The 16,964-nt window shown below is 40.5% G+C and overlaps 1 protein-coding gene across 1 annotated transcript in view; it reads right to left on the minus strand.

Moving 5' to 3' along the window:
• The window catches only part of AGBL3 (AGBL carboxypeptidase 3), a 687,703-nt gene that overhangs the window by 253,113 nt on the left and 417,626 nt on the right, over window positions 1-16,964 (minus strand). Inside the window, exon 15 of the mRNA XM_086953007.1 lies at window positions 7,014-7,121. Within this exon, the coding sequence (XP_086809133.1) occupies window positions 7,014-7,121 (108 nt within the window). The remainder of the gene's footprint in view (window positions 1-7,013; window positions 7,122-16,964) is intronic.

The following is a 16,964-nucleotide window of genomic DNA, read 5'->3' on the forward strand; positions in this document are numbered from 1 at the left end:
AGCCAAAACATTGGTAATTTTACAAAAAAGACAAATATATTTATATTACAAAAACATCAGTATGGACAGAGGTCATTTCATTAGGGGATTTCAACCACTTTCCATGCCTAGAGGCAGAGATATTATAACCAGAACACAAACCCAAGTAATGGAAGTAGACAAGTGAGGAGCAAATGTTAAAGGATGAATAGTGGCCCGTCAAATAACCAGGGCCATGACAGAGGACTACGAGTCTGGCTCTAAGAACAAGACAACCTCCCTCAATGCCAATGTGGGAGAAACAATTTAGGGCATTTTTCCTGCATGACGAAATAAAAGCATTAGATCTAGGGGTAATGAACATTACTCAAAATGGACACACAATAGAATTTACATCTATGGCACCAAGAACGCCTCCAGTCAAGAAGCACCATCATCTGGAGGCATTGAAAAAGTAAATAAGAAAGCTATTGCTCAAATATGCCAGGGAACCAGTACCAGAAGACAAGGACATGTTTTTTATTTTTTATTAAGATTTTTCCGTACCCTCTAAAAGAATGGGGCATTAAAAAAACAATTGTATTGTATCAACAGAGCTGAAATATTCATATTTCCTTCAACTGATGCTTTAGAAGCACCTAAGATACAGCAGCTTCATGGTAGTTTGAACACACTATCAGTTAGAATCAGTCCCATTTGGCCTAAAACCAGTGCCCAGACTGTTAATGAAAAATGCATGGTTTTAGTCGTGGTTTACTTTTGTTGTCAAGGGATAAGTATATATCCATACCTCGATAACTGGCTTATCAAAGGACCATCACCACAACAAACAGTTACTGCACTATACCATACATAGGAACTAATAACGGAATTGGGTCTCACAAAAACACTGACAGTCCATCCTAGTGCCACCTCTGAACATTTAGTTCTTGGGGCAAATAGATCCACAAATCAACCGAAAGCGTAGCCATGACAAGAAAGGATCAACAAGCTATTTTACGTGATTGAGAATATGAGCTGTAAAAAGGTGGCTACAAGTAAGGAAACAAAATATTGGTAGGGATACTTTCTTCCTGCATTCCACTCATGCCGCAGTGGAGATAGAGAACGAGACACTTTTCAGGAAGGTTAGGAGCTGCTGAAAAAAGAAATATATGCTGACCAGCACCTATACGAAATCAAACCACTCTTTCTTCTAATTACAGATGCCTGGATGGAGGGCTTGCATGCACCCATGATGGATAAGACAGTAAGAGGTATATGGTCATCACAAGACCAAAACCTATAAATAAACCTCCAGCAATTGAGGGCAGTCTGGCTAGTATTGAAAGTGCTCCTCTCTCTGATGAGACAAAACTATGTCAAAATACAAAACGAAAACATTTTGGTATAGAAGGAAGCAAGGAGGAACGAGATCCACACAACTGTTCCAGGAAGCTCGCCTACTTTGGCACTAGGTCTTGAAAGATCAACCCAACAGTAGAACATGTTCGGATTTACAGAATAAGACAGCAAATGCACTTACCAGAAAATATGGAAGTGGGAAATACATAACAACCCCTTTGATCTAATCATCGAACAATGGGGTAAGCAGCAACTACTTCTATTTTGTGATGCTGCAGAATGTCAAACACCAAAACTACACAAGCAGATGGTAGTGTCTAAACTCTCAGGGGAAGCGTTTTTGACTCCTTCATTAGGGAAATAAGCGTATGCTTTTCCCCTAATACCACCTAATCCGAGGATCTTGAGGAAAATGAAGAAGTAATCATGCACCATCATTTTAATCGTCAAGGATTGGACCAAACAATTCAGGTTCACAAATCTATGGGACCTATTGATACAAAGACTAGCTCTATTCATGACCGATCCATTCCTACAATCCAAGGATCAAGTCTGGAACTTACATCACAACCCAGCCTACATGCATTGACTACCTAGCTATTGCAGGCCGAGATTATGGATCACAAAACATTCTGTCAAACTGTAAAACGATCTGCAAGCAGCAAGATTTGAATCAATGGTTAAAATATATTCCAGATGGAAGAGGGTTTGGACCGGAGCATCAGAAAATAAAGTCAATCCTTTCTCCATACATCCACATGAAGTACTACCTTATTTGATAACCTTGGCTCCCCATACCTGACACCTGGAAGGGGGCCGAGAAGATCATCCCCATTTACAAGAAGGGGGATCGTTCCGACCCTGCAAGTTACAGGCCGATTAGCCTGATAGACTGTGTTCAGAAGGTGGTAGCCAGGCTCGTGTTGCCTAGGATCCTGAACTGGATCGATGAGGCAGATATCTTGTCCCCTCTCCAGGCTGGGTTCCGTGCACACACGAGCACTGTAGACCAGGTTTTTAGACTCGTTATGATTTATTTGCGGTGGGTTGTTCTTGGAGGTGGCACTCTATATGCGGCATTTGTCGATCTTAAGTCGGCTTTCGACTTGCTACCGCGCCTTAAGATGTGGAGTGTCTTCCAAGAGCAAGGCATGCCACTTGAAGTACTCGCCTTTTTAATCAAATTACATGATGATAACTTTGCTCAAGTCCGGTGGGGAGAACAAGGCCAAGTCACAGATAGGTTTCCGACCCTGAGAGGGGTAAGGCAAGGGTTTGTCCTGGCCCCAACACTGTTTTCGTTGTACATTAACAGGGTTATTGACTATTTCAAGGACTACCCAACGGATTCCCCTAAGTTGAATGGAATGTCGGTACCCCTGCTAATGTTTGCAGATGACACTCTTGTAATTTCTAAGACGCAACAAGGGCTACAGAAGGCTTTTGGGCGTTTTAAAAAATCCTGCAAAGATTATGGCCTTACCATTAATGTGTCAAAGACCAAATTTATGGTCATGCACAAACATAAGTTCGTGAAAGGGAGGGCCATCATGAATGGTGAATTACTTGAACAGACCCAATCCTTCACTTACCTTGGAATTACATTGGGTTCAAGGCTCGAATGGAAACCCCACATTAATCATTTAGTTACTAGACATGCCCAGCTAGCAGGAGTACTATTAAGGGAATTGCGCCGCTCCGCCACTAAACCCATCGCCCCAGCACTTAAAATCCATAATACCAAAATAAGTGCTTCCATACTGTATGGGGCCGAATTATGGGGGCTTTGCAATATTACATAACTAGCTAATTCCCAAAACAAGTTTGTGAGGGGATTAGTTGGTCTCCCGCCATCTACGCCTCTCTTGCCTCTTTATTTGGATCTGGGCTGCCAACGACTTGAGGATAGGCCAGTGGCATATTGGTGGAGGCTCTGGGTAACACCGGAACTCTCTCAGTATGCCCAGGCCCTCCTCGGAGTCCGGAATATGGATACAGCAAACAGAATTCCATGGTTTAGAGAGGTCAAGGCTGTTTATATCGCCATGGGTCTGGGCACATTGTGGGAGAATCCTGCAGATAACCCCTTTCCACCTCGTAAGGTTCTAAAGGAGCTCTATTGGTCAATGGTGTCAATGCGAAACTTCCGAACGTGCATTGGCCCATCATTAACCAGAGACTTTTTAGAGCTCAAGCACGAACCAGTTTATGAAGGTTACTGGGATACTATTACAATTCCCGAAGATAGGAAATGGTTTCATCAGTACAGGGTGGGTACCCTCCCCGTCAATTCTTTTACCGGCAAATGGCTTGCTGGAAATAATGTATCATGTACATTCTCTACCACCCAGCCGGAGAGCATAGCCCATATCTTTTTATATGTCCAGAGTACAAACATCCACGTCAGAAGCGGCTAAAGTCTATATGTTTGTTGAAGGGCATTCCTAACGGGACAGAGGCATTAAGGATCTTCAAACGGACTGTTCCGAAAGTATTGTAATTGCTGTCTCTAAATTCCTGCACTGGATGTAGGTTATATGAAGGAGAAAGTTACGCTATAATTAAATTGGGTCAATCTTTTATAAATCTTATGTATTACCATCACTGTGATGTGAATTGCTTAATGATCTCATATTTCCCTTTTAAACTTAAATTATTGATTAAGGTTTTAAATCTAGTATATTTTTGTAATGCAATAACCAGAAGACCTGTTTACTTGGCAGGAATATTGTGTGCCTGATGTTTTAGGGTTTTCTATCTTGTTCTTGTTTTTTAACAAGTGTATTTTTATAAATTGTTTAGTCTTTCATGATATGTGTCAAAATAAAGACTTATTTGACCTTGACCTTGATAACCTTGGCATGTTCAGAAACAAGATATGGCTCCATAAGAGTACAGGATCTTACATCATGACCCAGGCTCCCTGCACCTGACTACTTGGATGTTGCAGACCTAAAGTTTGGATCACTAAACATTCCAGCAAAGTTCAAAAAGATCTGCAAGCAGCAAGAACAGATTCAATGGTTAAAACATATTCCTTAGAATAAAAGAGGTTCTGTACCTGGGCATCATGAAACAAAACAAAACTGACCTATTCTCCATGCATTCCACTGAAGTACTACCCTCATTTGCTAACCTGGGCACAATCAGTACTAAGCTATGCCTCTATCAGAGTACACCTAGCGCTAATTCTCACTATCCCAGGATTCTGTCTCCACCTTAATTGTTCTATAGTGGGATGGTAAAGGAATATATGTGCAATTTATATTGCACCTTCCTACAGCTGCGAAAAAAGCCTCTGACTTGGGAAATAAACTTAGTTCTAGAACAGACCATAAGAAAACCATTCAATCTGATTCAAGACATCTTTTCAAATGTTGTCATGGAAATCAGCCTTTCTAATGGCGAACGCTTCAGCAAGAAGATTTGGAGAAATTCAAGCCTTTTCAATTAAGGCAGCATTCATGAAATTCACCAAGAATAGAGTTATCTGCTAATCTAAGATAAGATACTGCTTTGGTAATCATAATTCAAGCATTTGAATCTATAAAAAAATGTAATGCTACAGAAGAAAAAGTAACTTACTTGAACCTACATTTCTCCAGCATTGGTATTTTTCATGGATACACACCCTTCCACCCTCCTCCCCGTCGATGTTGCCATAATTTATTACAAGCTTAAAAAATACTGCTGTACTAAAATGTTATACCTGGGGTTCCCAGTGTAACGTTGGGATATAATACAAGCATGTGAATATAGGGAAGACACAATACTGCAGAAATGTAATTTAACTTTGAGTGCTATGATTTCAAGGCCTCAATCTTATGTTGTTACTGTTTGATACTATGACTTTTTTTTCTCCTGATTAACGGTTCAGTTATGTATGTACTGTGCACCTGTAAAGTGCTCGGCTACCCTGGTGGGTCTTGGTTTACACTATACAAAACTACAAATAAATAAACAACACCCTCACCACTAGTTGACATCTCCTATAAAAGTAGAATATATTTTCCCTATTTCCAATGTGATTTACAATAAGAATAAATAATGTGGGGACCAGGGCATATCCCTGTTTAACTCTTCTGGCAACTGTTCATGACTAGCTGCGCTGTTCACATTTGCTTGGAACAAATATCAATAAATAGCATTATCATAATGAATCAAACACAAACAAAGAATTAGCACAGTGCCCATTCTCTCTTTGCTCAAATATTCATGAGGATGTTCTCTACTAATTGAATCTAATGGAGATTTAGGCAAAGAACAGAATATGGAAACATAAACCTTTGTTACATCAGACATACTTTATTATTGTAATGCGTGCTGTGTATCTTTTTTGCTATTCATTTTAGGATTTTGGGTTAATAAAAAGTTTCCACAACACCTTAGAGGTGAAACTGACTGAAGATGTAGGCATGGGTTTTGCAGGCAAAGATTTGTCTAACCTTTTAGGTGGGGACGCATCAAACATAGTCTCATTACAGAAATATTAATTCCCTAATTATATATTATTTTTTCGAATTATAAATCTTTTGTAAAAACCAAAAACAATGCAAACGCTTCGGAAAAAGAGAAACAATACATCAACAGTCTTAGCAAATAATACCACCAGTGGAATATACCCCTCATGACAGTGTCACCCCTCACCCATCACAAGATCATCCGAGTTCTCAAGCTTATTTACAAATATCCCACCGTATCTTCAGGCCACTCAAATGCACTTATTTCAGACATATCTATTGCTCTCATATTATATGCCTTGTTTTAGATAACTCTAATTGTCCTGAATAAGAAGCCAGAGGATGACCTAATCTGCAGATTGTTCAAATCCCACTTGAGCACTATTGCAAAACGTTATAAATACATGCTTATGCCCTGATGTAACATTAATATGTGATGTAAGACATAACACAGGAACATGTTTAGCATAAGACTTATTATGAACAAAGCCCTTGACAATTCTGGTTCCAATATCCCTTCTTGCTTCACCATACCAAATGACAAGGAATCCAAGACCAGTCAGTACATTTAGCTCGTTTAGTCCATACCTGGTAGACTAAAATTTGGTGGAAAGTCATTAATGGTCTTGGGTCCTTCTTTTTTAAATAACCTGCCGCCTACATTGAGAAATTAGGAGGACTATTGCCAACTCAGTAAAGATCTTAAAACGCAGAGACGCATTCAGCATACCTGCCAACTTCAAAGTCACCTGTTGAAGCAGACTACTCCCCTGTACCTCTTACAGTAAAACACCAAATGAAGTTGATCTGAGCTCATCTTTCAGCCCTGTGTCCCTTCAAGAAGCAGGCAGAAAACTAAATATTTTTAAAAAATACCTTACTATGCATAAAGCCAGGTTAGAAAATGTATGGAATAATGTTTCAGATTTCTATAGATACTGTAGGAGCGAAAAGCAAAACCAACACCACACACAACTGGTACCAGATATGCTCTTCACACTCACAGGTACGATGATGTTAATTTGCACCATGAAGTATCTCTTGATATCTGAAGCAGGTAACCTTTTCTCTAAGGTATTAATGATTAAAGCAATTAAACCTTGATAATCTGAGTGTGGAAAATCTCTAAAGGAAAATGTTCATTAGGAATACACCTTGACCGTTATGCTTACTAAACAATGTTTGTAGACAGAGTTTCCATGAAGGACATTAAAAATACAAAACACAGACCTTTTTTCCATCAAGATCATCAAAGATGTTTCTTCCATCCAAGCTGGGAATATGGTTCACCTGCAGCCTCTGCAGACCATCAAACTTTCTTGCGTGGCGGACATGGGTCTGAGAAGAGAGAAACCTCTAAAAAATGTTGAGTTGTTAATATGCACCACTTTCTTCAAATTCACATGATAAATACTGTTTTAAAAACAAGCTGCTGTACCGTACTTGTAAAGAAGTGATCAAGGTACTAACAAGCATTTGTATAGCCAATTAGCCTCACTTTCTGCCTGTTTTTCATGTCCGGTGTTGGCTTTGAAAATGTTTTTAGAATTGGAGCACAAACATTGCCAAATAAAACAGCAGCATGAGGTCATCATGGAATGTTATTTTGTATACATTACAAGCTGGCTGTTATGTTGCATCGAGACACAAATGACAACTATCTCAGAACCATATACAATACACATGTGGGGGGAGGACCCTAATGAGTCAAGTGTGTTGTGGTGGCAATGCAGAGAGTCATTGAAACAGGGAAAGAAATTGAGTACATGATATGGAATTGCTGTGAAAAACCAGTCTACAGATGGACAGAATTAGGAGACTTTCAACTTCCATTGTGTGCATAGCTTTGGTGCTTTGCAGCTATGTTATAAATTTCATTAATACAAGGGAGAAGAGTTAGGAGTGAGCTGCAGGGAAAGAGCAGGTGGGCAAATGAGTTACATGTGAAAAGGGAGAAAGTAAGGATTGAAAAAACAAGAGTAGGGAAGGGTAAAGGAAGATGTGAGTGAATCTGAAGTGTGTGTCGAGTACAAGAGAAGTGGTGAATGGAAAGCAAGCAAGTATGAGAAAAGGGGAAAGCATGCGTGGAAGAAGAGCGAGAGGAAGGAATGCACAAATTACATAGCACAATTTGAAGAGTTTGGTAACGAAGAGAAGGAAATTATTTCAAGTGGATGTGAAGAATTTGCACATGCTTTGTTCAGTTAATCACAGTGATGGGAGTGAATGGGTAAAGTGAGCTGCCTCATGCTGTATGCTGTGAAAATGTTAATGATAATTTTACCAACCAATGGAGGAAGTCCGATGATCAAAAGCCCCTCCTTATATGCATAATATGTAGACAGTCTGGTGAGACAGCTAATGCTCTGTCAAAGTCCAGACTTAAAACATGCAGCAAATAATCCAGGTTTTCAAGGCAATCTACATACAATCTGTTTTGCATATGCAACCTAACACTTAAATTCATCTCTCGCTCTGCCCCCTCTCCATGTCTGACAACAAAACCCTTCTAAATGACTCCAACACTATTTTGGAAAACTACGTAAACCTCCATGCTCCAACTAAAACATGTATGCACAAAATGAGACCTTCTGCACCTTAATACTCTACATACCTTGCTGACAATAAATGTAGTATCCGCAGAGAGGAAAAAAACAGAACTCCTGATGACCACGTGATGCCGAAGTCCCTCCATGCAATGCACAAACAGCTCATCACATAAGACAAAGCAAGGCAGTGTATAACAATGAAGCAATTGACAGAAGCAGAATGCTCAGCAAAACAAAAAAACTCTGCCTCACCCTCCTATCCCACACTCCACTGACAAGTGCAATGCCATCAATCTCTTCCTTAGTGAAACAATACAGATGTCCAATAGCACAATGGCAACACCAAGCCTGAAAATCCTCTTACACCTACCTACACCCCACAAAAGGCATCCTTCAAAACCTTATTGCTTGCATATCATGCCAAGCTACCTAACTCCCTGAAAGCCACTTCCTATGAAGATGTCTTCCCTCGTCCGTCATCACATCTTTCTCTGGGAAAGCTCTCTCACCCTGACTCACCACTATCCTACCTCACTCAAGCATCTTCCCAGAAGCTCTTAAGATAGACCAGATCCTCCTACTCCTAAAGAAATTTACCCTAGCCCCTGATGATCTTATAGCCTCAGCAAGATCCACGAAAAAGCAGTCTACCGCAAATCCAAAATCACATCAATACTAACCATTTCATGTACAACAATCTGGCTTCAGATCAGGCTAGAGCACAGAGACTGCTACCAAACACATTGTAAACGTCTCCCTCCTGACCACAAATGAAGATGTCCCCAGTCTCCTGAAATTGCTGGATATCTGAGCGGTCTTCAACACAGTAGAGCTTTTACCCCATTACCCGTCTCAATAAGATTCACTGGCAATGTCCTTCACTATTCTTCTCCTTTCTTTCCCAACAACACTAGTTTGTGCAAAAGAGCACCTCCAGGTCACAAAACATCCCTATCAGAGTCCCTTAGGGTTCCATACTGTCCTCTGTCATCTTTAACCCTTACATGGAGCTTAGGGGCTCTATTCACCAGTAATCTCATTAAGATTCACCAAGACGTCAATGATACCCAAAGATACCTGAAAGTCTCCTTTGCTCCAGACATCTAATGCATCAAACACTGCCTGCATCGCATCCAAAAACGACTGTCCTGTACCTACCTGAAAGTCAACCTCACTAAAATAGAATTCCAGTTATTTTCTAAGAACAACAGGCAAGAAATAGTACTGTGTCAGTAGAAGACATGGAGTTAGATCGTCACCCTAGGCAGTGTGTAGAGTACAAATGGGCTTGCCAAAAATGTTGTGATGTTACTGCACTGCATGCCCAAAGGATGCCCTCAGGTTTAGCAGCTGATGCAGCACAACAGTTGTGTTTCTAGTGTTTTAGAGCCCAGGATATATACTGTACTATGACATGCCGTCTGTCTGACACTATCGAAACACGCAATTATCAAGCCAGCAAGCAGGCATATACATCCTTGAATCAGGAGAAAGTATACCTTTGCTAACGCATTTAGTCACACTGAGGCACACATTCTATAAGGAGGCAGAGTCAAATGCAAGCACAATTCTCAAAAAGCAGAAGAACAACAGTTCCTACATTTAGTGGGGTTGTGCAAATCCAACTTTTTGGGGCAGAAAGATTAGAGAAACAGCCAGTCACAGCACACAATAATTTAACATAATTAATACTCCTTAGCACACGTTGAAATTGATTGAAATTGCTTAGTTAGACAATGTACACAGTCAGTACAGATAAGTAAAGCTCGATTCTTTTCTCTTTCTTCTTGGTTGTTTTTTTATTTTTCATTGATCTTCTAAACAGCTTCCAACAGCCAACACGTGTTTCGTCGCAAAACCGGGTGGTAATCCTGTGACTTTCTCAAGGCTGTGTGAGTACAAATATATAAAACCATTGAATTTAATCGGGAAAACAGTCTCAATAATTAAATAACCAAAAAACAAAAATTTCCAGGAGAAAAACAACATGCACAAGGTGAGATAACGCAAATGTCACAATGCAAAAAAACCTTGAAGTCACAGACAATACCAATGCAAAAAATTTTCGCAATTGGTCTATGACCCAAGGCAGTTGGAGAGACAACGGCAAAAACACTGTGACGACAAATGTGCTACATAATATTTAAAATGATGAGTCCAAAGCCTGTGATACTTAAGGAGTGAGTTTGTGTTAACAAAGTAGAGACTACCCAATCTATAACCACAAGAGAATGTTTCATCCAAACTAAACAAAAGTGTGGGTGAAGTGAGGTGAGAAATGAAAATGTGTCCAGAGTGTACTGTGGCGTCATAAATACCTATGTCTCCTGTGTAGAGTTCTCTGTAAATCATGAGAAACACACAAGGCAATGAAGGTGAGTACGATGGCCCACTAAAGCATCCTTACTCCATTAAAGTGTGCATACATATTGGCTGTTGGAGCTGTTTTGAAGATCAATGAAAAATAAAAAAAACAACCAAGAAGAAAGAGAAAAGAATCGTGCTTTACTTATCTGCACTGACTGTGTACATTGTCTAACTAAGCAATTTCAATCAATTTCAACGTGTGCTAAGGAGTATTGTTTATTTTTGTAGGCCTAGGCCTGTCTTGGGGAGGTTGGTGGTTCTCCTTACCTTTTAGCACTGTTACATGAATGTGGCTTATCGTAAATACTTTGTGTGGTTCTTCTCAAGTGGCGCTGTTTTACCTATACTTAATACCACTGTCTGGGGTTTCAATAATTCAACATTGTAGGAACTTCAACTCAGTAAATGGTTTATACCATTTTAGGGACAGGAAACTAGACACCTGAATCAAAAAACTTAAATACTAGGCAAAAGGGAACCCAAATATCATGGTAGTATGGTAAGTTCAAAAGGGATGAAAAATCACCCCTCAATGTTCTGCAAATTTGCCACCTTGGGGGTTATGTGCGCACACACTGAAATAATCACACTATAAAGATATAAAGAGTCCTAATCTCAAGATCTGAGTACTCCCAGAGGGAGAGAATGGCTACCAAGCACTCACCAAGAGGCAAATTCCCAAAGTCCAACAGAAAAGCCTTGAACACTACTTGCAAGGGCAGTTCAAACAACAAAGTCACTATATTGTTCCAAATATTTTTCATTCAATAGATCATTCCTCTGCTCTAGCCAATATGTGCTTTGTCTTCTCTGATTTCATCAGGGGTCGAAACCATATAATACATACAAGACCATCTCAAGAGACTTCCATTGTTCCGTGATACCCGAATGGATTCAATAGTATTCAAGAGAAACACTTGTGTTCAAAATAACATGCTACTGTTAACACAGCAAGTTTATGAGTTAAAACTATATCCCAAATTTGGCACAACTATCAGTTTCTTCTTTCATTAATCTTAAAATTTGGAAACCGCATGTTCTGTGACAATCAAACAGTACCTGTGGCATGCAAATCACAATTCTGGCAATAAAGTACTGAAACATCACCAAGCTCACCTTTTTCAAATGCAAAACTATTCCAAATCTAATGCTATGTTCCACAACATATGCTTTAGACCTGTTTAGGATCATTCATAAATGTACAGTTCTGAAAACTTAAAAGTGAACTTAGTAGTTAAATAAATACTACCATTCCTTTTATCCAAAATTAGGCGACATCTATTTTATAAATGTGACGAATCTCTCACATCCAACAAAATTTAAATTTCACCATGCCATCTTTAAAAAGCCTGGGCAGTGAACTCTGCTGCATTCGCAGAGTTTGCAGAGTTTTTCGCACTCATGTTTTTTCCTCGCTCGCATTCGCCAACCGTAAGTTGCTGAGTGCAAGTGAAAATTCCACGCTATAGACTACTTCCCAGCGAGATTTCTCAACACAGGCGGTTGTGGATAGTCGCTAACGCTCGCATTGAGAAACCTGCCTTTCGCTTGAGGAAACTGCCGCTCGAGTAGAACTTCTACTCGGGTGGCAGAAAGAAGCAGTGCCCGATTACACTGTGCGAAATGCGTTCACCTGATTTTACAGCGTGGGACAAACACCTGGCACAAAAAATCAGTGTGAGCGGAGCGAGGTAACCCACTCCGTCGCTAGCAGAGTTTTTTGTCACATCGGGGAACTCGGCGCGCTCCACTCAGGCTTCATCTTAAAAATACCAGTGTTAACCAATCAGTAACCAAGCTTCTCTACTTCAAATAAAATGACTCAACTATATCCCAACCAGGGTATGCAGTTATCAGTCTGCACCCCAAATCTGGTATGGTAAAAAAGCAGATTTGCCACCAATTACACTATGACACTAAGATGCTAGATACAAAGATTGAAGCTTAGCTCTGTAATACTTGTAAACGTACCCCCATTGTTACCTGTGGTCCCCCGATCCAACCCATAGCACAATGTGTATATGGTGTTCTACATAGGCGCTATTTTGCACATAGTTTAAATACTTGTGAGAAAAAAGGATTAGCCACGTTAAGTCGAGCACTCAGCCCAAATATGGGAGCCACCTACAAGAGATTAAATCATCGGATGCAAAGATAAACCTGCAGACTAAAAACACTATTTTCTAACGTGTTCCAACACCTGTTACTAGGTAGCCTAGAGTTGCATATATCCTTGACTCTCAATGCACCAATCGTTAATGCTGTATTTATACCCGATAACCTATAAACTTGGGTTTCGCGCAACAAAAGGCGCAGCACCCTCACTGGTGCCATGTCAGAGTATGTAAACATCTTAACACATGTAAAAAGAATAAACTGTGTACCCAAACTTACCAATGTATCCCAAAACCTCGGGGCCTAACATATGAGCTCGAAGTCCTATTTACAGGTCCCTGTCAATTGAATTGTGCCAATGTATGTTGCCTGTTAATCAAAATGAACTTCAGGTACCATCTTCAATTGTGCAAGCACACCAAAATTCCGAAATATTCCATAGGAACACATGGAGTTTGTGCTTACATTTTAAAAAGTATTAATGTCCCTCAAACCATACAAGTCTACCATGCTGTGAACAAAAAACTCCATTTGCGGTTTCATAGTTACTTGTCTTTAGTTGTGTATTAATTTGAGCGTCTTAAGTAGGGAACCAATATCTCGTAGCCCCTATTCAAACAAATTGTGTTTACCTTACTCCAATGACACATAAAATACAAGAATATCACAATGCAGGCCCCAAGTTCAGGTAAAACCCATCTACTCATGTGAACCTGGTTGTGCATCACTTACATGACTGCAATATATACAATCCCGAAAAAATCATTGTTTGGAACTCGCTCACCCGCTTTAACTTCATAATTCACCAGGCTTCTGTGCAACGTAGATACAGTTCTCTTTTCTTAGTCCTAGAGTTAGCGCACACTTCAATACCACAAAATTGTAAATTAGCATGAAGATTCTGCAAATCTCACTCGTAAGGTTAATATTCTACTACCCATGTAGATCTTTCCACAAACAGAAATTAAGATGTAAACCACATAATTCCCATTTTAGCTGTGGACAATGTACCATGTGCAAACTAGCTGTAGACAGAAAGAAATGTTTCAGCTATAATTTGATATGGTCCCCTTGGAAAAAAAACATGGTTACAACCAAAGAGTAGTGGATAACCAAGTCCACATAGCAACCTGGTTTCCTGGGAGTATTATCTTCCAATAAAAAATAAATTAAGCTCAACTGTTAAATGCATTGATGGCTGGTTTGAACAGTCATCGCAACTTTATGAGTCACTATCATGACTGAAAATACTCCACCCCTTTCCTCTACCCTCAGAAACAAACAGGTTGTAAATGTCTGACCCGACAAACTTTTTTATCAGGCATTCACCTCACCTTAAATGACTCGGAAATTCAAACTCTCAAGCCTATACAAACAATGATCTGACAAGTAAATGGCTCTATTCAAGCCCTCCATCCTAAAGAGAGGATTTATTTAGAATACAACTGAGGGCACTCAAACTCTTCCAGTATTACAGACGCTCTAACATGGCTTTTGGGTAGCCTTACATTCACCTAGTTCACTAGCTACACACAGCTTAGCCTCATTAAATTATTAACTCCACCTCAGCCACATCAATCTTCAATAATTTAGGTAGGATAGATGACTGATAATGCCTACCACCACCCATATCTGAGTCATCAACCTAACATGTCTTTCAATGACATAAGCAGAGGTTGCGACTAACTGCATCCCAACTCTTCTGCATCTACAATGGTCTGTACATTAAACTTACCAAGGTCCCTGTCTATTTTGTGACAGACACTGCCCCGATTCTCAGACTGCCAAGAGATACTGACATAGCTTATGTATGAGGTCTGTCATCCACCTCAGGTCTGGTGCCTTGCGGGAGGGATACATCTTGTGTATCATTACTATATGGCCCTAAGGTGCACCAGTTTCAATCTTGCATTACTTGATGCTTTTTTAACCTCTGCCTCTGACGCATCACTTCTCTCACAACTGGGGTTCTCCCTTAGGTCAGTATTCCACAGCACCAGCGGGATGTAATAGGCTCTCTGGAAAAAATTGAAATGAAAGATATGCAGTCCGATCCTAGAAGTCATCATGCCGGTCTAGGCTCATTAGAACCTCCAAACTTCCTCTGGCAATTCTAACTCCAATTCCTCTCCCAGCCTAGTCGAGCTGTCTGTGAGGACTCCTCCTGGGCCAATATGTACAGATTCAAGATTAAAAGCTTAGTGGCTGTTACCATTAAAAGCATCTTCAGAGCTGGGATAGGCTCCAAGGGAAAATTGTGGAATACCTTCTCACTAGATTCTGACAGCCGATAATACAGAAATATGTCGAAAGTGGTTTAGCGTGACTCTTCCTTAAACTCTGCAAGTGTAATGAGAGAAAATAACTCTTACTATAAAGATCACACCAGCAACACAAACCTCAGTTAGTCAGCTGGGATATAGCCTTATCTTCATGTGTAACTGGCAGTAGAGGATGATAGCATAATGGCAATCAGGGAGGGGGGAGCAGATCATGGCTGCTTGCATCCTCTCACTTAACTTATCTCTGGTGGTAATCGTGGAAGCATTAGTGGCTCTTGAGCGGGGTATGGACAGACGACGGTGTTTAAGTTAGTGTCTGTGGGCCCGATTCACAGAATGAACTTAAGACTCAATCCTAAACTTACTACTGTTTTGGTATTCATAGAATGCACTTACTACTTTTGGTATTCACAGAAGTTAGGATTTTGTCGTAAGTCTGTCTTAAGTCTGTCTTTAGTCTGTCTTAAGTTTGTCTTAAGACAAAAATGCCAAAAGTAGTAAGGGCATTCTGTGAATACCAAAATAGTAGTAAGTTTAGGATTAAGTCTTAAATTCATTCTGTGAATCGGGCCCTGTAGTGGGACAGGCGCCATCCCGTCTTTTTCAATTACAAGGTTCATAAATAAAGGGCTGGTTGAAACCAATAAAGTGAGTCTGAGTGAACAAGTAATATAATTCTGGATCAGTGGCTTCAAACCATCCCCTCCCAACCCCCTGATGAAATGGCAAAGTGTGTTTCCCACTTCATTCTGGGTCACCCAAACCCGGGCCACTGCGGAATAATACAATAAGCTAATCCAGTCCAGCAACTGCTGAGGCATGCCCATTCTGCATAGAGAGAATGCTGAGGCATGCCCATTCTAGGGAGTCAAATGCCTAAGAGGCATCTAGAACAAAACAGCAAATGTGTCAAGGTCCGGATCTAAATCTTGCAGCAGTGCATAGTGTGCACAGATTATGAGTTGTTTTTCAGCCTGAATAAACTCAGACTGGTCCAGTCTCATCTAGGCAGGAAAAAGGACTGTTAGACGGTTGGCTATTAATTTGGAGAGGATTTGGGCATCACTTTTCAGGAGTGAAAGGAGTGTCTAGGACTCATGTTTACATGCTGATGTTCCTGGCTTAGATGTGTGATATGGATAGCCTCTCTCATCAACAGTTGAAGCCTGCACTGTGTTCTGGCCTCCTCATAGACTGCCATCAGACCTGGAGAGCAGCATAACACTTGGAAAAGTTCATCAGCAGAATGTCAGAGCCCGGGCACCTTACCGGAATGAAGCTCCCTGATAACTTCTCTAATTTCCTCAAGAGTAGAGTATTGTGCAAGAGAAAGGTAATGAGTGTCCTCAAGCCAGCCCATAGCAGTGGCATCTAAGTCCAAGTATTCTGCAATTTAAGAAAGGTTACAAGAGCACATTGACATGTATAACATCTGATAGCATTGTGAAAAAGTATTCAGTGTACTAGCAGTAGTAGTGGAGCAACTAAGTCACATCCTCTACTTTGCAAACTACGTTTGTGGCCCAGGGGCATTTGATCATGTCAGCTAGTGACTTGCAAAGGCACTCTCCTTCATCATATGTTCAAGCATGCACATACTCACCACAGAACTTACATTTGATCTCCATCACTTCCTACATTTAGAGAGTTTGTCCCAGAGATGCTCAATCACAGGGTCGTTATGACCCTGGGTAGGAAACTGGTCCAACTCCTTGAGATTGCCCTCCAGGCAAGTCAGACGAGCCCAAAGAGACTTCAGGATTCTGTTCTGCTTGCCTACGCACAAAACCCTTATCGTATCCTTGAAAGCCTCCCACCCCGTACCAGTGATAGCCACAGTGCCATGATTGAGATTGAAGTACATCTGG

Source organism: Lissotriton vulgaris, chromosome 1_2 (assembly GCF_964263255.1).
Source record: "Lissotriton vulgaris chromosome 1_2, aLisVul1.2, whole genome shotgun sequence".
Classification (NCBI taxonomy): Eukaryota; Metazoa; Chordata; class Amphibia; order Caudata; family Salamandridae; genus Lissotriton; species Lissotriton vulgaris.